This window comes from Scyliorhinus torazame, chromosome 7 (genome assembly GCF_047496885.1).
Source record: "Scyliorhinus torazame isolate Kashiwa2021f chromosome 7, sScyTor2.1, whole genome shotgun sequence".
Classification (NCBI taxonomy): Eukaryota; Metazoa; Chordata; class Chondrichthyes; order Carcharhiniformes; family Scyliorhinidae; genus Scyliorhinus; species Scyliorhinus torazame.
The window spans coordinates 126,918,761-126,940,727 of NC_092713.1; the positions used below are offsets into that span (position 1 = coordinate 126,918,761).

A 21,967-nucleotide genomic window follows, 5' to 3' on the forward strand; every position below is an offset into this window, starting at 1 on the left:
CTTAATCAGGTGCGTTCCATCCGGCCTGAAAAAATGCGGTTTGCATTCCGCGCAGATGTGGCAGTCCCTTGTGACTGTACGGACCTCCTCTAAAGAGTATGGGAGATTGCGGGACTTGACCATTAATAAATTGTAGCGCACAAAGACTCCGTGAGACGAATAGAGTGAAGTCGATGAGGCTTTATTAAGCGTGTCTGTTCCCCCGCAGCTCAATAGTAGACTGGCCTGCGGGGGAGGACCCCGGCTTCTTATACTCCGCCTTCAGGGCGGAGCTAGAGGGTAGAGCAGTTGATGTGGTGTATATGGATTTCAGCAAAGCATTTGATAAGGTTCCCCACGGTAGGCTATTGCAGAAAATACGGAGGCTGGGGATTGAGGGTGATTTAGAGATGTGGATCAGAAATTGGCTAGCTGAAAGAAGACAGAGGGTGGTGGTTGATGGGAAATGTTCAGAATGGAGTTCAGTCACAAGTGGAGTACCACAAGGATCTGTTCTGGGGCCGTTGCTGTTTGTCATTTTTATCAATGACCTAGAGGAAGGCGCAGAAGGGTGGGTGAGTAAATTTGCAGACGATACTAAAGTCGGTGGTGTTGTCGATAGTGTGGAAGGATGTAGCAGGTTACAGAGGGATATAGATAAGCTGCAGAGCTGGGCTGAGAGGTGGCAAATGGAGTTTAATGTAGAGAAGTGTGAGGTGATTCACTTTGGAAGGAATAACAGGAATGCGGAATATTTGGCTAATGGTAAAGTTCTTGAAAGTGTGGATGAGCAGAGGGATCTAGGTGTCCATGTACATAGATCCCTGAAAGTTGCCACCCAGGTTGATAGGGTTGTGAAGAAGGCCTATGGAGTGTTGGCCTTTATTGGTAGAGGGATTGAGTTCCGGAGTCGGGAGGTCATGTTGCAGCTGTACAGAACTCTGGTACGGCCGCATTTGGAGTATTGCGTACAGTTCTGGTCACCACATTATAGGAAGGACGTGGAGGCTTTGGAGCGGGTGCAGAGGAGATTTACCAGGATGTTGCCTGGTATGGAGGGAAAATCTTATGAGGAAAGGCTGATGGACTTGAGGTTGTTTTCGTTGGAGAGAAGAAGGTTAAGAGGAGACTTAATAGAGGCATACAAAATGATCAGGGGGTTGGATAGGGTGGACAGTGAGAGCCTTATCCCGCGGATGGATATGGCTGGCACGAGGGGACATAACTTTAAACTGAGGGGTAATAGATATAGGACAGAGGTCAGAGGTAGGTTATTTACGCAAAGAGTAGTGAGGCCATGGAATGCCCTACCTGCTACAGTAGTGAACTCGCCAACATTGAGGGCATTTAAAAGTTTATTAGATAAACATATGGATGATAATGGCATAGTGTAGGTTAGATGGCTTTTGTTTCGGTGCAACATCGTGGGCCGAAGGGCCTGTACTGCGCTGTATTGTTCTATGTTCTATGTCCAACGGCCAACCAGGACCCGGGATCTGTCAGCCAATGACATTAGGGCTTCCAGTCCCACATGGCCCCCAATACATACTACCACAGTCGCAAAGGGGTTCTCGTTTTGGGAGTCAGACTCAAGGTCGTCATCTTCTCCCGGATGCCAAACTCTCGAGTGTATCAGGGCTGATAGGGCTGCATGGTGTGATCTGGGATCGCTATTGTCATTCCGGATGAGTCTGTACAAAATATCTCGGTGCCAATAGGTGGTGTCTAATTCTGTGGGGATGGAATCGGGGTCGTCATTGTAGGTTGGTAGTGGGGTTTGTTTAGGAAAGTGATCATGAAGGGATCACTCAAATCGTGCTCAGAATCACTGGGTGTCGGTCGTGTTGCATGGGGATAGTAGGGAGGTGTGCTGTGGCTATTGTCTGAGTCACAGTCGCTGTCGCTGCAGTCTGTGGGCGTTCCGGGGCTGAGTGTATATTTTGGGGGTGGAGTCGAGGTTGAGTCCGTGGCTGGGCTGGACGTGTTGGGGGAGGGTAGGGTTACGTTGGCTGTGGGTGGGGCGTGGTCTGCTGCGTCGAGCATGACGTGGTGTGCGTGGTTAGACTGTGTTCCATATGCCTTCAGCTGGTTGATATGGAACCACGTAGTCTTTCCATTGGGGTACTTTATCTTGTAGATGGAAGGGCTTACTTTGTCCGCAATGGAGTATGGACCCAAGTACTTTGGTGACAGGAATGTGCTGGGGTTGTATACGGAGAGCATAACTTGCTGTCCTACAATGAACTCAGTCGCATGCACTGTCTTATCGAAAAAAGCCTTGCTGTTTCTTTCTGGTGCCCAATTTCACTGCGGCTGCTCGCTGAGCCGTTTTAACATTCTCTACTAATTGTTTGACTGCATTCTCGTGTGTGTGGGCCGTCACTTCGGGGCTGGTCAAGTCTAATCCTAATAAAAATTCTGTGCCTTTCATGGGGCGTCCGGTCATGAGGGTGTGTGGGGTGTAACCTGTAGAAGTTGAAACTGTATTTCGCAGAAACATCAGCGCAAAAGGGGGGACTGAGTCCCAAGTGGTGTTGTTTTGCTGGACCATTTTTCTGAGGGTGGATTTTAGGGTCCGATTCATGCGCTCCACAATACCACTTGACTGGGGGTGGAATGCAATGTGGAATTTTTGGGTAATGCCAAATATCGTGAGGATGTTCTTCATGACACGTCCCGTAAAATGGGAACCTTGGTCGGATTCAATGCTGCGGGGGAGTCCCCATCTTGTAAAGATATGGTGGGTTAGGATCTTGGCTGTGGTCTTTGCAGTGTTTGTTCTGGCTGGGAATGCTTCCACCCATTTTGTAAACGTGTCTATCACCACGAGTACATATTTATAACCATTCCTACAAGGGGGCAATGGTCCTATAAAATCAATCTGGAAGTTAGTCCAGGGGCCATTAACAGGTCGGGTGTGACTGAGCTGAGCCTTCTTGGCATATCTGTCCGGATTATTCTGGGCGCAGATAAGACAATTCTCAATGTAGTGATTTACATCGTCTTTTAAACTTGGCCACCAGCAGAGCTGCCTGAGGTGGGCTGTAGTGGGATCGATTCCCTGATGTCCATGACCGTCATGGAATAAGCAAATCAGTTGATTCCTGTCCTGTCAGGAACCACATAAAGGGTGTCTTTTAACACCACACCGTCATGTGTGGTGAGTGCATTTCTAAACCTATCATAGGGTGCTGGATAGTTTCCTTTTAAAATCTCCCTGAGATTGCTGTCCTGCTTCTGGGCCTGCACTAGATCCTCGATCTTAGTCTGCGAGACCTGAACTGCATTCTCTGCTGCGCTTTTGGGGGGTGTCCAAAAATATCCATGCCTGGAACCTGCTTTAGCCAGTGCGTCAGCCTTTACATTTCCAGCGGGGGGAGGAACGATGGTGACTTCGAACTTTGACTATACCAAAGGTCCTGTTCTGTGCTCTCTCTCTAAGATGTGACGGAGCAATGGGGCTGAAGGGAGGGGTTTTCCGTCTACGGAAACAAATCCAATTGCTTTCCACAGGGGTAGGAATTCTGTAAGGTTGTTGCAGACATAGAGGCTGTCCGAGTATATGTCTGCTGGGCTGGGGAAGGAATCTGGGTGTTCCACTATTTATGCGATGGCCGCAGGTTCTGCCGCCTGCGCGCCTAAGCGTCCTGGACATTTTATTGCTATTTCTTCTAGGGCGCGTCCCTGCACGTCCTCGACATAAATACCGCATCCTGTTATTCGCTTCCCTTCTAATATTGTGGAAGATCCATCCACATATATCTTAATGGGTTCGCACGTGTCTGTGTGCTTGGGGCTCTGGGTTGAACTACCTATCTTTCTGGGGGATGTTTTAGCAATAAAGGGGCCTGTGTTGTGGTGTGGTTCCGGGGTACGATAAGTTGCCGGCTAAAAAAGTGTGGGTCTTTGTCCTTTTAACAGTGATGTCCCGTCCCTGCAAAAGAAGGGTCCATCTGGCTGCTCTTATCTGACTGACTGTACCGTCCTTCAGTCGTCCGTCCAGTAAAAGTTGGGTGGGGGGGTGTTTGGTGAGAATTGTGATGGGGTTGAGTCCGGTAATGTACGAAAAATACTGTACCGCCCAGAATACTGCGAGCAGGTGCCTTTCACAGGCTGAAAATCCCTGCTCCACAGCATCTAAAACTGGAGGCCTTAACTGTTCGTGCCATTCCTGAAGGAGCACGGCCGAAAGGGTGCGGTCTGTGCTTGCTACCTCTATAGCGTAAGGGGAAAGCGGGTCTGGAACTTGTAGTGAGGGGGCTGCTATGAGTACTTGCTTCAACGCATCCACAGCATCCGTATGCTGCGGAAGCCATTCCCAGGGGGCTCCTTTCTTTAGGAGGTCTGAGAGGGGTGCTGCCTTGCTGGCGAAACTGTCAATGTGGTTTCGGCAGTAGCCAACCAGTCCTAAAAATGACCGGAGGGCTGAAACGTTCTGGGGAAGGGGCAATTTAGCAATAGAGTCAATCCTTTTATGCTCGATCTCGCGTTTACCATGTGTGATAATTGTACCCAAATATATCACCTTATCTTCCAAAATCTGGGCCTTTTTGGGGTTAACTTTACAACCAATGGAGTGTAAGAGTTCCAGGAGTTCGGACAGAAGCTCAATGTGCTCTTCCTTGGTGTCTGTCTGCAGTAGTAGGTCGTCTACGTACTGGACCCGACATTCGGGGCGATAAAATTTAGCTAAACCATTTGCCAGCTGTCGGTGGAAAATGGAGGGGGAGTTGTGGAATCCTTGTGGAAGGCATGTCCACGTGTACTGTTGGTTTTTAAAGGTGAAGGCAAATTTGTACTGGCACGCCTTTGCCAATGGAATAGACCAGAATCCATTACTGATGTCCAAAACCGTAAAGAATCGGGAATTGGGTCCCTGCTTGAGCATGGTCTCGGGACTTGTGGCTACAGGGGAGCTCAACGAGACCCCAGATGCCCTGTCCCGCGGCTCATGCACCAACGCGCAGGACGGCCGCCTGCAAGCCATCCACAATGACCTCTGCCACCCGGGGGTTACCTGGCTCGTCCATTTTATCAAGTCTCGCAACTTACCTTACTCAACCAAGGAGGTCAAGGCCATGGTCAGGGCCTGCCAGATCTGTGCGGAGAGCAAACCGCGCTTCTGCCGGCCAGACAAGGTTCGGCTTGTGAAGGCCTTGGGTCCCTTTGAGCGACTGAGCGTGGACTTCAAGGGGCCCCTCCCGTCCACCAATCGTTATGCCTATTTCCTCACCGTTATCGATGAGTTCTCCCGTTTCCCATTCGCCATTCCCTGCCCCGACATGACCTCAGCCACCATGATTAAGGCACTGCACAGCATCTTCACTCTGTTCGGTTTCCCCGCTTATATCCACAGCAACCGGGGTACATGGTTCATGAGCGATGAACTGCGTCAGTATCTGCTCAGCAAAGGCATCGCCTCGAGCAGAACGACCAGTTATAACCAGCGGGGAAACGGGCAAGTGGAGAGGGAGAACGCGACAGTGTGGAAGGCTGTCCTTCTGGCCCTGCGGTCGAGAAGTCTCCCAACTACCCGCTGGCAGGAGGTCCTATCCGATGCCCTACACTCCATTAGGTCACTCCTCTGCACAGCCACGAATGAGACCCCTCACAACCGATTGTTTGTCTTCCCCAGGAAGTCTACCTCCTGGGTCTCGCTTCCACCTTGGCTGATGGCTCCGGGACCTGTTCTTCTCCGGAGGCACACGAGGAGCCATAAAATGGACCCCCTGGTTGAAAAGGTCCGACTGCTCCACGCCAACCCCAGTTACGCCTACGTTGAGTACTCCGACGGCAGGCAAGATACGGTTTCCCTCCGGGATCTGGCACCCGCTGGATCCCCCACTACAGATGCCATTCCCGCGCCGTTCCCCTGCAGGACCCGGCGCCCCCTACAACACCCCCTGTTCCGGCCCTGCCCCCCCTTTACACACCCCGCCGGCGCTGGCACCGCTACCCCCGGCCCTGCCTAGTCCCCCTGCCCTCACCCGGACCGAAGCTCCGACCGCTGTGCTCCCAGATGTACCCACGTCCGTGCCTGTCGCACCACTGCCCGAACTGAGGAGGTCGATGAGGACGATCCGGCCACCGAGACGGATGGACCTATGATGGCACTTCACCCCCGCCGGATTCTTTTTTAAACAGGGGGTGAATGTGATGAACGGTTACTGCCTTGTAATCATGTAAGATGATGTCCCCTTTAAGACCGGGCTTGGAACCCTGGGGACTCCGCCTCTGGCTCCGCCCATCTGTGAGCCATATATAAGGGGCTGCCTTGTGGGCTGTGCAGCAGTTAGCACATGTCTCGGCTCTAGCATAGTTCTTAGTCTATTAAAGCCTGCTTTACCGTTTACACTCTAAGCGTCATTATTGAGGTTACCTCAGGGGCCTGCTGCGGGGGTGATTTTGTTGAGTTCCTGGTAATCGATGGTCAGTTGCCATGATCCATCGGGCTTTCTCACTAGCCAAATCGGGGCATTATTAGTGGAGGCTACTGATCTAAGTACGCCCTGCTCTAATAAGCTGTCATAGATCATAGAATTTACAGTGCAGAAGGAGGCCATTCGGCCCATCGAGTCTGCACTGGCTCTTGGAAAGAGCATCCTACCCAAGGTCAACACCTCCACCCTATCCCCGTAACCCAGTAATCCCACCCAACACTAAGGGCAATTTTGGACACTAAGGGCAATTTATCATGGCCAATCCACCTAACCTGCACATCTTTGGACTGTGGGAGGAAACCGGAGCACCCGGAGGAAACCCACGCACACACGGGGAGGACATGCAGACTCCGCACAGACAGTGACCCAAGCCGGAATCGAACCTGGGACCCTGGAGCTGTGAAGCAATTGTGCTATCCACAAGGCTATCGTGCTGCCCCAAACTTTTTTAGTCGATTACTTTTGCGATTTCTCCCTCTGCCTCTTGGGGAAATCCATACTGTTTTTGGGGTCTAGGGTCAGGTCCTATGATCTATAGTGAAACAGCCATCCGGCCACAGTCGTGTTTGTGGGTCACGGATGCTGTCCTGTTTTTCTGTAAAACTGCCCTAACCTTCTTGTCCGTGCTAAGCGTGGTCGGGTTAAACCAAAATTCGCCTACTGCGCTGATTGTGTCCGCGTATTCTCCTATGTTGAGTGTTGCGGGGGCTCTTGCAGACTTCGCCATTTTCCAGACACACTGGTTGACTGGATCAAATGATAGATTGTGTGAATTCATGAAGTCTATTCCCAGAATGTGTTCTGCTGTGTGGGGCAGGTCAACTAAAACTATGGGGTGCTTGGTGGTGATGTTGCCGATTTGAATGGGTACAGGGGCTGTGATGTGTCTCTGCTGTGAGTGGCCTGGAAAGCCGCTGAGGGTGATAGTGGCTGTAGTGGGCCACGTGTCCTTTTGGAACATGGTGGAGGAATTTATTGTGGTGCGGGACCCTCTTGTGTCCCAGAGAAACTCAATGGGCTGTCCCCGAATTTTCGCTGCGACTACCGGTCGTCCGGACCTATCCCAAAGGGTGTCGCAGACCCAACTGGGGGAGCCCGAACACTGTCAGTCCGTTCCGTTCAGGACCGTCTGATCTGAACGGGTGCTCACACTATGTATGGGCTCTGTCTTATTCTTACTTAGAGTGCCCGTCTGCTCGGCTCTCTGTGGCTTTCATGGGGCATTGCATTCCCTTGCAAAGTGTCCCAATTGTCCACAGTTGTAACACTCCTGTGACTTTTGTGAGGGGCTGTTCTTTCCTTCATTTACCCATGCGGGATTCTGGTGTGTTTTAACTGCCTGTATATCTGCTTCTGCCTGCTTTTCTTCGGGATTTTTAACTGCGGGTTTGCTTTGTACAGATTGCTCCCAAGCACGGGGGACAATCTTTTTACTGCCCATTTTTCATTATGAGCCTCCTCTGAGGGATCATAATTTGCGCAAGCTTTTTGTCCTGTTTCTGTGGCATGGGAGATAAGGGTGCGGGTCCATTTGGCCATGTTGTCTGGGAACAAATGGGCGCGGTCTAAGTCTCCAAAAACTGCTGCAAAGTGGATCCACAGGCGTCCAGCAAACACTTGGGGTGCTCGGTTTTCTTCTGCCTGCATTTATTGAGGCCATCTACAGGGTCACCACGGTTATACCCGATCGCATCCAGGATCGCGGTATGCATTTCTGCAAGGGTGCCTCCTCCTACATTCTGTGGGTCGGGTCGGGCTGCTACGACTGAAGGGTCTAAACTTAAAACTGTGAGCTTTACATGCTCTCGCTCATCCAGGCCATACATGGTCGCCTGCTGCTTTACTCTGGCAAAGAAATGGTGGGGGTCTGAGGTGGGGAGGAACGGTTTGATTTCATCGCACGCGTCCCATAAATGGGTCACTGTTAAGGGGGTGGTGTACAGAAATTCCATATCATCTGATGTAGCTGTGCAGTGGGTGGTGACTGGGTTTATTGGAGCCTGAACTATCTGCTCTGTGGGGGTTTGGGGCGCTTTTCTCTTTTGGGGCTTTCCCTGCGCACATGTTCCCTGAATATATCTCTGCGCTGTTTCATATAACTTTTCCCAATCCGGGCCGTCTTCCTCATCTAATTTTGCTCCAAAGGTTTCCTGGAATTCTTTTTGGACTGAAAGCAGCGATTGCAGCTCTGCAATCTGTTTCCGGCACTTTGCGTGGTCGAGTGAGCTTTGTCTTTGCTCCGTGGTGGCAGCATGGAGTGCTCTTAACGCTGCCTCTGCAATGTCTCTACCTGCTTCTCGGTTTCTTCATGTACCAGGACTGCACGTTGCGTGTCCTGATAGGCCTTTTCATACTGGGACTGGAAGCTGCTTAAGTGCACCAGAGAAGACTGGTGAGCCCACTTGGCATCAACCACCTCTCTGTCTTTTGCTGCCAACTTCCTCCTCAACTCTAAGTTCTCTCTTTCTACCTCACTAACATCAACCTTACTCATTCGATGTATGCCTTCTACCTCTTTCCGGTGCGTCCTAACGACCTCCTCTGTGCCTCGCAACTGTGCCAAGCAGGACACGATTGCCATCGGCTTGCGAGCCTTCCCTAAGCTCTTCTTGTGGATCTCGCTCAGGTTTTCCCACAAAGTATGTCCTATACTCCCGGGACCTGTTTCCTTGTTGTTATAGAATTCGCTCCAAAGGGGCCATCCTTTCCCTTTGAGGTACTTCCTGATTTCTTCCTCCCATACGGGACACTGTCCTACTCTATTGATGCTGGTCGCTGCGACTGCAAATTCTTCTGGGTTCATGAGGCGTTGCATTGCCTGCATTGCCATCTTTCTTGTCTGGGTGCTTCTTTTAAATTTGGAACAGGGAAGCTAAGGCGGTGCTGTAAATACGGGTACGGCTTTTGCTAATTTCCGAAGTAAAAACTCCCGACAGTTTTGTCGCAACAAAAAAATCTATCAGTTTACCTAATAGCCCTGTTAGTTACGCATGCATACACACACTTCCGAATTATGAGGATTGGTGAGAACTGCTTGAACACTTGTGGTTTTCTGTTCCCAATTGGATCTCTAATTCAAATTTTTGGGTTCTCTCGGAGTGGTTAAGCCACTTCTAGTCGGGTCCTGTCAGATGTCGCCAGTAATATGTTGCTAACTTCTGGTTGATTCATTTAGCTCTGTTTTATAACCTTTGCTTTCGAGATGCCAGGTATCTTTATGATAACGCCATGAGGTTCAAGTTCGAGTAATGACCAATAACTCAATACACCGATTAGTAAGATTTAAATCAAAGCACATTTATTATACACAGTAATCACTACTCACGCACAAATTCTACGTCTAAGCTTCTTCTACGACTAACAGGCCTGTACTTAACTTCGGACTGGCCCACCAGGTCAGGGGAACAAATGGCCTTTTGTTCGGGTTCTGAGTCTGCGGGATTCGAAGTTGGTACGGATTGATAGCTAGGAGTGCCTATCTCATAGCACGAGCGTTGACTTAAGACTTACGATCTCTCGGCGGCCGTTGGACCGGTCACGGTCAATGTTGGTTCGCGTTGCTGGGTGACCCGGTCAAGAAGAATAAGGGGGATTTGAACTTGGGGGCTTAACTTTATAGTCCCCAGGGGCTTCCCGCCTTTCAGGGTGGACCCTGTACCTGGTTCTAGGTGATTGGACTTTGTTCCAATTGCTTGGTTCGATTTCTACAATACTGGAGTGGTTCCCTGATCGATGGGCGGTCTTGATGTGTCCGTTAACCTCTTTTGTGTTGGCTCCTGCTGGCGCCAAGGAGGCTGGCTTAGTTTTGTTTGTCCCAAATGTTGCTATTGTTCCCGGGGATTGCTCATTAGTATGTAGATGGCTGCTACATTATTATGCTGATGGTCGCTGGTATCGATGCTGTCTGGGCTTTTGCAGAGTTAAATACACAGCAAACCTGCACCTGCTGGTTTCTGTCTGTGTTGGCTGAATTTCCCTTCAGCCTTTGCCGTTCGCCATTTTAAATCGGGACTTGGCTAACCTGCAGCTGGATGTACACATTTTTGTGACGACAAATATTTTGAAATCATTTTGGTTCCTTAAGAACATTAGAAAAGGTGAAGGACAAGATAAAGCAGTTTGGCCCATTGAGGCGGTCCTACTGGAAGTTTGGCTGAATCAGCCAAAGCTCCCACTGCATTCAATTTTCCCAACACCTTTAATTGTCAGGGTGTTTGAAATCTTGATCAACTTTCAAACATTTTTTAATCAAGATATGTTCTATATTTATATTTTGTTAAGTTTGTCTTAGTTACACTGACCTGACTTACATTGAAATAATGTTTAACTTCTCATGAAAGATTAAACTTTACTCCTAAACCACTACAGCTAGGATTGCTCATTACTTTGCTCACACCTCCAATTACAATATCTCATTTAATCATTTTTATATTATTAATATAGATGGTGCCATTTGTCTCTCTTAACTGATTAGTTAGGATAACTGATGCTACAAATGAAATATTTATTTGGACCTAGACACGTCAGATATCAGCCAATACATAACCGTCTTTTCCCTTAGTTCCATTTTTCTAAAGTTTAAAGAAAATGTTTTCTTAACCCCAGATTTCCAGTTTTCAGGCCCTGAACATTCTTGTGAATTACTTATTTTGGGTTAATTTAACTTTGTCACCAGAAGAACATGATTTGAGTGCCAAGAACCGCGCAAGGCTAATAGTCACAGTCAAGTGCATTTTTCTTTAAATGTCATGCTATTCAAAATTAACAATTAAATTTAACCTTAAGTACTTGCTTTCTCAGCCACGTAAGCATATCTCAACACATTGAGTTTGTGTTTTAGCTGAAATTTTCATGTGACATTATCTAAAAAGAATATCATCATACCACCTTGACATTTTCAGTAAATGTGTACTGACTCAAGATCATTGATGAAGCAACTGAAGATGGTTGGACCAGGGTAGGAGACTACCCTGAGTAACTTATGCATGTCCTGGAATGGAGATGACTGACCTCCAACAACTACAGCCATCTTCCTTTGTGCCAGATATGACTCCAAACAGTGAAGAATTTTGCCCCTGATTCCAATTGACTCCAGTTTTGCTGGATAATCTTTACTATTGTCACAAGTAGGCTTACATTAACACTGCAATGAAGTTACTGTGAAAATTCCCTAGTTGTGATAGCCCATTTTGTGCACCCAGCTAGCTTTTTGATGCAGGCGGTCGGCTACACAGACAGAGAATTCAGAATATTCAATTCACCTAACAAGCACATCTTTTGGGACTTGTGGAAGGAAACCGGAGTGCCCGGAGGAAACCCACGCAGAGGGAGAACGTGCTGACTCAATTGGGAATTGAACTGGGTACCCTGACACTGAAGTAACAGTGCTAACCACTGTTCTACCGTGCAGCATATTTTATTAAATCTTTAACGTTTATGTTTGGAGAGATATGAATGGTCAGAGCAGGGTTAAACATTTTGGTGCTTCATCATTTCTTACTTGCACCTACATATTCACATTAATTAGTAATAGTGGAAATTTTACCACTGGTTCTTTACAGCAATGTTTAAAGTAAATTACTGGGGCTGAGTTTTGTGGACATTTGTTCTTGACATTTCTCCAGAATTAATCACACAAGATTATAGAGGGTCCAGAATACAAATATTCCATCTCCTAAATTGAATAAAACATCTTTGCCATTGTTTTTGACTTGCTGAAATAGTCAAGAAATATGACCCTTTGAAAGGTTCTTGATCATCAAACTGAAATTTCTTCCTATCTCAATTATATAACACGGTGCTAAATTTCCTTAAGGATTTTCCTATTTCACTGTTGTGGTTGCAATGCCCCATTTTGTGCACCCAGGCTAGCTTTCTGATGTAGGTGGCACGGTAGCACAGTGGGTAGCATTGTTGCTTCAGAGCGCCTTGGTCCCAGGTTCAATACCGGCTTGGGTCACTGTCTGTGCGGTGTCTGCATGTTCTACCCTTGTCTGTGGATTTCCTCCAGGTGCTCCAGTTTTTTCCCACAAGTCTCGAAATACGAGCTGTTAGGTAATTTGGACATTCTGAATTCTACCTCAATGTACCCAAACAGGAGCAGGAGTGCAGAGTGCGGCGACTAGGGGCTTTTCACAGTAACTTCATTGCAGTGTTAATGCAAGCCTACTTGTGACACTAATAAAGATTATTATTATTACAATCAGCGGGAAATCTCTGAAAATAGTGTTCTAGCTGTTTACCAGAAATGTCTACAGATTTTCCACTGCAGTACGGCACCGCGATAATTTTGGGCAGGCGGTCCGGGTCGGGGGCACTATTTGGAGGGTCCGTCTCCGTGGTCTGAGTCTGCCATGGAGCATGATGAGGTCATTGGAGGCCGCCGCCGTACGCATGCGTGACCTCTGACCCGGACATGCGGGGACCCGTATCTGCAGCAAAAGCTGCTAGCTGCATGATGGTTCACTGCTAGCCCCCTGCAGGGCTAGGAATATACAGAGATCACAACACTGACCATGTCCAGGGCCCTCTGCTCAGCCACGGTGAGGGACCCCAGGTCCGGTGGTGCCCCTAGGTTTTCCCCCCGCTCCCGGCAGTTATGGGCACCCATCTCATTGGGCGGGGTGGGGGGAGGGGGGGGGGAACTGAATATGACAGTGTTATGCAGTCCGACGCATGCTGCCCAGGAGGTGGGTAGTTGGTGGCCTCAGTGGCCAGGGCACCCAGCCATGGTGGCCGATATGGGTGCTGACATTTAATGCAGGCTGGGGGTTCGCTTGCCCTCTGGGTGAGGTGGGGGGTTTGGGTTACAGGTCTGTGGGATGTGGTTAGTGCTGCCTACTCACCCTGGCCGCCCTGAGGAGGTCATGCAGTTTTGTACGACACTGCTGGCTGGTCCGGATGGTGTTGCTTGTGGCGCTGACCACATCTGCCATCTGCGCCCAAGCACGGCGAATGGCGGCTAGCAGCCTCCTTCCCGGGCCGCCTCTCCTCTACCGCATCCAGCAGAGTCTCGAGCTCCTCATCCGTAAATCGTGTGGCCGTGTGTCTTGCTTCCATCTTGTTGGCTGGGATGGTGTGTGTGGGGAGTGAAGTGTATCAGCCTCCTGAATCTCAATCACGAATCCAGCAAATCCCAAACCGTTTTTCATTGGAATTGATTGTGTTCCATGTGGCGCCCGTGCTAGCCCCTCAGTGCGGTGCCAGTTTTGCTGTTGTGGAAGTCCATGAATCCTGCGCTGGCTTCAACACTTAGTCTCAGGAACGGAGAATCTCACCTGTGATCTTTTTAAAGCTACAGCTTTCAAAGTAGTGTTTGTTAAACACTGGATAATTGCATTGTAATCGTCTGTTTACCGTTTACAAAAAATCCAGCTATTCAGTTTCCGTGTTTGTATGTTTATTTGTTGTGTGTTGCAAAAAAATCAAATGCGTACAACATTACACATGCAACACTATAATTTGAATCAGGAAAAAGGAACTGCAACATAGTTTCATTTCTATGACTACAGTATTGAAACTAATTTGACTGCTGTGAATGTTATCCTCACTAACATGCTCTTACATGTAATCGCAATTTATCTTTAGATAATCCTGTTCATTATTGGTGGTATGGAGAAATTATCTCACAATGTAGTAATTGCCGACTCATAGAAGTAATAATGCTGCAGGACACATATAAAGGAAACATGACTAAGAAAGAGGCTTGACCAATTTAAACATTTCCGATAACATTTTCCATATTACATTTATTTTAAAATGAAAGAAATCGTACATGTTCTGAAGGTTATTCAAACTATTTTAACTATTTCTTTTTTAATCCAAAAATACTCTGAAGATGTTGCAGTATAATTTGATTGGATTACCATGTTTACATTAATTCCAAAACCAAGGAAGTAATACTTAAGTTATAGAATAACCTATCCTGTGAATGTAATTCATTCAGTAATTGAATCTTGAATTCTTTGCAATCGGTTAGTCGTTATTTCTCAGAATTTGTACCGCCACATCTTGTGTCTGTGAGTGAAATAAATTATAAATGTACCACATGTATTAATTTGTATTTTTAATGGAGATGATATAATTAGAAACAAACAATAACATTTACCATAACTACTTCAATTAGTGTGAGCAGCTCCATTTCAAATTTAAATTTACATTGAACTGTAAAAAAACCCATCAAGATTTGAAATGACTGGAGTAAGGGATGATGAGTTTGAGGATCCAATGTATATCCCACTTGTTTTATGCTTAGCAAAACTTCATGGTGTCGTTATATAGCTAGATCCTCCTCTTGGATAAATTGTGATGGGGCATGGCTTTTTCCCACCATCTTGAGAATACCACAACTCCAACTTTTCCTAAGTCAGAGAATCATTTATTATGGGTGACCAGAAGAGGGAACCGAAGAGTGCATGAGCTGGAGGATGAAGTTGAGTCTCTGAAATGGATAGAAGAGTCTTTAAATGTAGAAACTACCTGGCTTTTTGATAAGGTAGCTAAGAATGTTGATGAGGTTAGTGCGGTTGATTTGGTGTATATTGACTTCCAAAGGAATGTGTAAAGTGCCACATCATCGGCTTCTCAGCATGGATATGAAACAGCAGGAAACAGTACAGTGACGGGTTCATTTTCCTACTCGGGGAAAGAATACAGTGGTATTCCCTTGGGGGCCAGTACTAGAAACGCTACTTTCCTTGATCTATACTAATGACTCCAACTTGGGTGTACAGGGCGCAATTTCAGAATTTGCAGATGACACAGAACTTGGAATTATTGTGAACAGCAGGAAGGATACTGATGCAGTTCAAGAGGACATGGACAGTCTGGTGAAATGGGCAGACAAAGGACGGATGATACTTAAGGCATAGAAATGCAAGGGAAACATTTTGGTAGGAAAACAAAGAGAAGCAATAAAATGTATAATTCAGAATAAGGGGCGGGATTCTCTGACCCCCCGCCGGGTCGGAGAATCGGCAGGAGCTGGCGTGAATCGCCCCCCCCCCTGCCGGTTGCCGAATTCTCCAGCACCGGATATTCGGCGGGGTCGGGAATCGCGCTGCGCCGGTCGGCGGCCCCCCCCGGTGATTCTCCAGCCCGCGATGAGCCGAAGTCCCGCTGCTGTCATGCCTGTCCCGCTGGCGAGAATCAAACCACCTCTCTTACTGGCGGGACTAGGCGGCGCGGGCGGGCTCTGGGGGGGGCATGGGACAATCTGGCACCGGGGGTGCCCCCTGGCGGTGGCCTGGCCCGTGATTGGGGCCCACTGATCCGCGGGTGGGCCTGTGCCGTGGGGGCACTCTTTTTTCTCGGCCTCGGCCACAGCCTCCGCGATGGCCGACGCGTAAGAGACACCCCCGCCCCCGCGCATGCGCGGGGATGACGTCAGCGGCCGCTGGCCTTCCATGCCAGCCGGTGGAGCGGAAACCACTCCGGCGCGGACCTAGCCCCTCATGGTGAGTGCTTGGCCCCTAAAGGTGTGGCGAAATCCACACCTTTGGGGCGGCCCGACGCAAGAGTGGTTCACACCACTCAATCCCGCCGGGACCCCCCGCGCCGCCGGGTAGGGAAGAATCCTGGCCACGGTGTAGGAACAAAGAGGCTTGTGCACAAATTGTTGAAGGTGGCAGGACAGGTTCGTTAAGCAGTTGAAAAGGTATATGAAATCTTGGGCTTTATAAATAGTACCAATGTAAGGAAGCTATGCTGAACCTTCATGAAACTCACCTTGGTCTCAGCTGGAATATTAGGTACAATCTGGGCATGGCACTTCAGGAAGTATGGAAGGCCTTAGAGAGGGTGCAGAAAAGATTTTAAAAAGGGTTCCAGAGATGAGGTACTCCAGTTACACAAATAGAGACTGAGATTCTCCGAGGCTGCCCGCTAGACCTGGGATTTGCGATTGTGTGTTGAATCATATGCTGGGGCACAAATTGGGATTTGCTGCAGGCAGAAAACTGGTCATGAATTTCCATGCCTGCTCCACTGGCCATAGCGGGTTTCCTGGTGTCTCAGACAGGCTTCCTCATTTGAGATATTTGAAATCAGATTGATGAGCCAGTTAGGATGCCCTGGCCACCCCAATCAAACATCCCGTTGGTGTGAATTGGTGCAAGTATTGAGGAACGTGGTCCAGGCGGCAGTCTGATGGGTGACAATGTGATTAAGTACCCTCCCAACAATTGCCTCCAGGGTGACGTAGGGGTCTTTCATGGGAGGTGGGCCTCAGGGGCGCATGTGCTGGGCTGGAGGGGGTCAGATCGAGGGTCTTTTCTGGGATGGGACCCCTTTGGCTGCTCTCCACATTGGCAGCATTTAAACCCATTAAACAATCAAATCAGTATGTAAAACTTAAAGATTTCTCATAATAGAGTGGTCTCATCTGTACCCGTACACCATTTAAATAGTAACTCAGTACCTAAGAAATACACATCCCTCTTAATAAAGTGAAACTGTTCTCATCTGTACCCCTAAACTCTCTAAAAAATCTGTTAGTATTTCAAGTTTAAAGGTCTGTGAGATGAAGGCAAAAGTTGTCCCTCTAAAGTGGTGGGCTGAACTTCCTCGGAGGCAAGTGAAAATAAAGAGGCAGATTAAAAAAAAAACTGTTTGAGAAAACACCTGCTACTCTGAGGTAAAGGATCCCTGCAGAGTTATAGAAATAAACAATCTGATTCTCCCTTTGAAACTGCCTTGACCGGTCAATCAAAATGATTTCAGCAGGGATTTGGGGTGCAAGATTTAATGTAAACAATCCCAGTTCAAAGCTTTCAGCCTTCTAGTCATACACCCAGACTTTTAAACTTTGAAGGGCACTGAATCTGACTGTGTGAAAACCACTTCAAAGGTTTCCACCACTTTGAAAGGATAACTTGGGTGGGATTCTCCCCTGCCCGGCGGGGCGGGAGGTCCCAGCGGGACGGAGTGGCATGAACCACTCTGGCGTCAGGCCGGCCCAAACGGGGGGATTTCTCCACACCATTAGGGGCCAAGCCCTCACCTTTAGGGGCTAGGCCCGTGCCGGAGAGGTTGCCATCCCGCCGGCTGGCGTGGAAGGCCTTTGGCGCCACGCCAGCCAGGGCCGAAGGGACTCCGCCGGTTGGCGGAAGTCCACGCATGCACGGGAGCGTCAGCGGCTACTGACGCCATCCCCACGCATGCACAGGGGGGGGGTCACCTACCCGTCGGCCATCGCGGAGACCTACACGGCCGATGCGTAGTAAAAGAGTGCCCCAACGGCACAGGCATGCCCCGATGGGCCTTGGTCGGCCCCGATCGCGGGCCAGGCCACCATGGGGGCACCTCCCGGGGCCAGATCACCCCGCGCCCCTCCAGGACCCCGGAGCCCGCCCGCGCCGCCAGTCCAGCCAGTAAGAGAGGTGGTTTAATTCCCGCCGGTGGGACTGGCATTACAGCAGCGGGACTTCGGCCCATTGCGGGCCGGAGAATCGCCGGGAGGGGGCCCGCCGACCGGCGCGATTCCAGCCCCCGCTGAACCTCTGGCGCTGGAGAATTCGGCGGCCGGCTGGGGTGAGATTCACGCTGCTCCCCGGCAATTCTCCGACCCGGCGGGGGGTCGGAGTATCCCGCCCCTTACCTTCATCTCACAGACCTTTAAACGTGGGATACTGACAGGCCTTTCAAAGGGCTACGGATGAGGACCCTTTCATTTTATTATGAGGGATGTGTACGGGGGTAGAGATGAGAACAATTTCATTTTATTGTGAGAAAACATCAAAGAGTTTAAAGGCTGCAGATGGAGAGAGCAGCAAAAGGGGTCCCATCCTAAAGAAGACCCCAGACCTGATCCCCTCCAGCCCAGCACAAGCCCTGAACCCCACCTCCCATGAACGACTCCCTCTTGGCACCTTGGAGGCAATTGATGGGAGGGTACTTACCCCTTTGCCACCCGTCGACTGCGAGGTGCCAGGTTGGCACTAACAAGGGACAGGGCGTGAAAGGGGGCTACTGTGGGAAAGGTGAGGTGTCCTGGGGCACTATAGAGGGTCCTGATGGGGAGGACTTTCCAGTGATTAGGATGGGAGGGATGCTAGCTATCTGGAGGCATGCGTTCAGAGATGCAGAACCTGTCAAAGATTAGGTCCCGTCCCTCTCAGTTGCAGCGTGAACCCCAGTGTGCCATGGAATGGCATTGAAAAACTGATTTAGGCGAAAAGATTTTTCCAAATGCCATAGCATGACACGTCCGAGTCGCTCCTAGCATCAACAGGAATCACTCTGGTTTTCCCACCAGCGGAAGCACTTTGTCGCAGCTCAGAAAAATCACGGCCAGAATGAAAGAAACTGACATTTTTATTCTTCGAAAATGTCAGCTGTGGAAAGATCACATACCAGAAGACTCGAATAAACCAAAGGCGACATCAAGAAAAACATTTTTGTTGAAGGGAAAATAATTTCAGGGCTACGGGGAAAGGGCAGAGTAATGGAACTAGCAGAGAGCTAGCCAAGACTTAGGTAAGAATAGTCTCTGTCTGTATGGGATCCGTTCTATGATTCTGCAGTGAGTGGCACAAAGACCGTCAGCCACCTACAAGGCACAAGTCTGGAGTGTGATGGAATATGTCTCCAGCTTCAACTGCAATCAAGAAACCAAACGCTGTCCAGGACATGTGACTAGCACTCTATCCACTGGCTCAAATATCCACTCCCTCCTTCATTAGCGCACTGTCGTGGTGATGTGTATTATTTATAGAATGCACTGCAGCAACTTGCAGCATCATAAATCTTAAGAGTAATTCATACTCTGATCAATACTTGATTATGATGTCACATTTTCATTCTTTTTATAAAACAATTTGTACATTATTATGTCATTACAATCACTTACCTTTACAGTTTTCCATTTTTATATCAGACTTTGCTTGAGCCTATCAAATCTAATGGTGAAATTTCTGCTGAACGTGACATTAAAAGTGATCTATAAGGTAGCAAAAATAAATGAATGTATTTGGTACATATGCAAAATGTCCAAACAGGTTTAAGGTAAATGAAAAGTATACACAAGCTGTAAAAGAAAGCAGGAACTTGCATTTTTATCATGTTAGCATTACAGATGCTGAAAAATCTGAACCAAAAATGGAAAGTGCTGAAAATGTTCAGAAGATCACAAAGCATCTGTGGCGAGACACAGTCTGATAGGAGGCCTTCAACCCAAAACAACTTCTCTCTGCAGATGCTGTATCATCTGCTGGGTATTTATAATAAAAGTGTTTCTAAGATTGACCACTAATCCTAACAACTAACCCTACCTATTAAACTGCGCAATATCGATAGTGTAATACAGTTTAGGCAGTAGTGTTGATTATCATTGGGATATCGGCTATTGTATCTTGGCCACGTTGTCAATAGTCACCCTTTCTTTTTCTATTTCCAGTATAAAAATGTAATGAATTTTAATAGCAAGTAGTAAAAAGAGGTCAAAGTCAGAGGAACAGAGTTTTTTGAGTTGCACTAAGTCCCGCACCAAGTGCCCCCCCCACCCCCACCCCCCACCCCCACCATCAGCTCAATACCTGCTGACTTGCATTACTTGACCAGGCGCCAATGTCTCAATATTAAAATTCTCTTCCATGTTTTCTACTCCAGCATCATAACCTCCCAGATATATGTGCTCATCTAATTCTGGCCTCTTGAGCATCCCAGATATTAATTGATCCACCATTGGTGGTCAAACACTATTTAGGCCCCAAGATCTGGAATACCCTTGCTACACATCTATGCTCCCCTCTCTCTCTTTGCTCTTTTAGGATGCTCCTTAAAACCTTTCTCCATAACTAAACTTTTGGCCACCTGGCCTAATATCGCTTCATGTAGCTTGGTTCATATTTTGTTTTATAATACTTCTCTGTAGCACCTTGGCACATTTTATTATTTTAAAGCACTTTATAAATGCAGATTATTGCAGTTGCACAAGGATAAATATAACTAAATATGTTTAATATATTCCAGTATATTCAAAATAGTTGTTTCTGGTTTTTAATTCAATAACCTTCAACCTCTAAAGTCCTTCTCATATGTTTAACACTACATTTCACGCTGCTCATGGCAAAAAGGCATTTAGAATTCGACTGATCTGAAGTACATTGCCAAGGAATAGAAGTTATCAAGTAATAACATTGTCATCTCCGTAAAACACAGCTTAACTATTTTCTGAACTTTCATGTTACTTTTCAAAGGCTATGATTCCATACAGAGAAACATGAATGATTATACTCACAGAATTATCTTTGGGAAATGTGAAACAATAATCCCCAATTGCAGGATTATTATATTGTATACCTCTTGACTCTCTGTTGAATCCTACATTCACCACAGCATTGCTGGATTCTTTTATAGAAAACTTTAAATTTTTGCGATTACTTTTATGGCTATGTTGCACTGTAAATATTGCACTCCCACTTCCACTCTTAGCCATTAAGCTCAGTGTGCTGGCATCTAAGCATCAATGCAAAATGTTTACAGATTAATCACAGAAAACAGAAGAAATATGCAGAATTTTAAAAGTACTGCTTTATGTGCAGTGACCCAACAGTCAAAGAAGAACATTTGCAGCATGAAGCAAAACCTATGAAATGAGAACTGCTGAACGTTTAGAATTTAATAAGATAATTCGGGCAAAGTTGGATGGTTGCTGTAAGGAACCCCTGTCAAATTGCACTTCCTAAAACCTCATCTATCACAGTCTTGGTCCACTTTGCAACTTACACCTGCCGAAACTGAGTTAATTTATTATCGAGTGGAATAGGCATGTTCTGGAAGTTTGGAAAAATTGAGAGACAATCTCGTTGAAATGTATAAAATTCTTAAGCGGGTTCGATAGGTAAATGCTGAAAGGCTGTTTCAGCTGGAAATAGGAGTTAAAGACTCAGGATAAAAGAGATGAAGAGAAATCACTTCACTCAGCACCTTGTGAAGCTTTGGAATTTGGTGCCCCAGAGCCATATGGATGCACAGCCAATGTGTATGTGCAGGACTGAAGAATTGATTTCTGAGCACAAAGATAATCAAGGAACAGCAGAATAGGGAGGGAATATAGAGTCTGTTCAAAGTTAGCAGTGATTTCTCATTGCAACTCTTTATTGAACGGTTGTAAAATATCTGCCTTCAGACTGCGTCATGACAGAGTTCACATAGCTATTGTGGTAGTACCAGGTATTGCGGTACCGAAGAGGCTGATGACCATTGGATAAACCCAGGAGTTTACCATTGGCTGTTGATACGTAGCTCCGCCCTGACAGGCGGAGTATAAGAAACGGTGCCGTCCCAGGAGCCTCCACTTTCTGTACCGAAGCTGCTGGGGAACAAGTTCTAGTAGATTAAAGCCTTCAGTTATGAAATCACTGTGTCTTGAGTGTAATTGATCGCGCATCAATTTAATCTGCTAGACTTAAGCTGGAAGGATGGATCTCCGAATCAAACCGGAGTGCCTTCAACTCAGCCCCCACGCGGAGAACTCGGCTGCAATATTTAAACACTGGCTGGTGTGCATTAAGGGCTACCTCGAGACGGCCGGAGACACCCCCTCAGAA

General features: G+C 47.7%; 1 protein-coding gene across 1 annotated transcript in view; it reads right to left on the reverse strand.

Annotated features, from left to right (window-relative positions):
• Positions 1 to 13,796: 13,796 nt before the first annotated feature.
• The window catches only part of LOC140426554 (complement factor H-like), a 254,444-nt gene continuing 246,273 nt past the window's right edge, over positions 13,797 to 21,967 (reverse strand). Inside the window, exons 15-17 of the mRNA XM_072511479.1 lie at positions 20,656 to 20,873; positions 19,267 to 19,356; positions 13,797 to 14,435 (exon numbers count right to left, since the gene is read on the reverse strand). Of these exons, the coding sequence (XP_072367580.1) occupies positions 19,285 to 19,356; positions 20,656 to 20,873 (290 nt within the window). The 3' untranslated portion in view covers positions 13,797 to 14,435; positions 19,267 to 19,284. The remainder of the gene's footprint in view (positions 14,436 to 19,266; positions 19,357 to 20,655; positions 20,874 to 21,967) is intronic.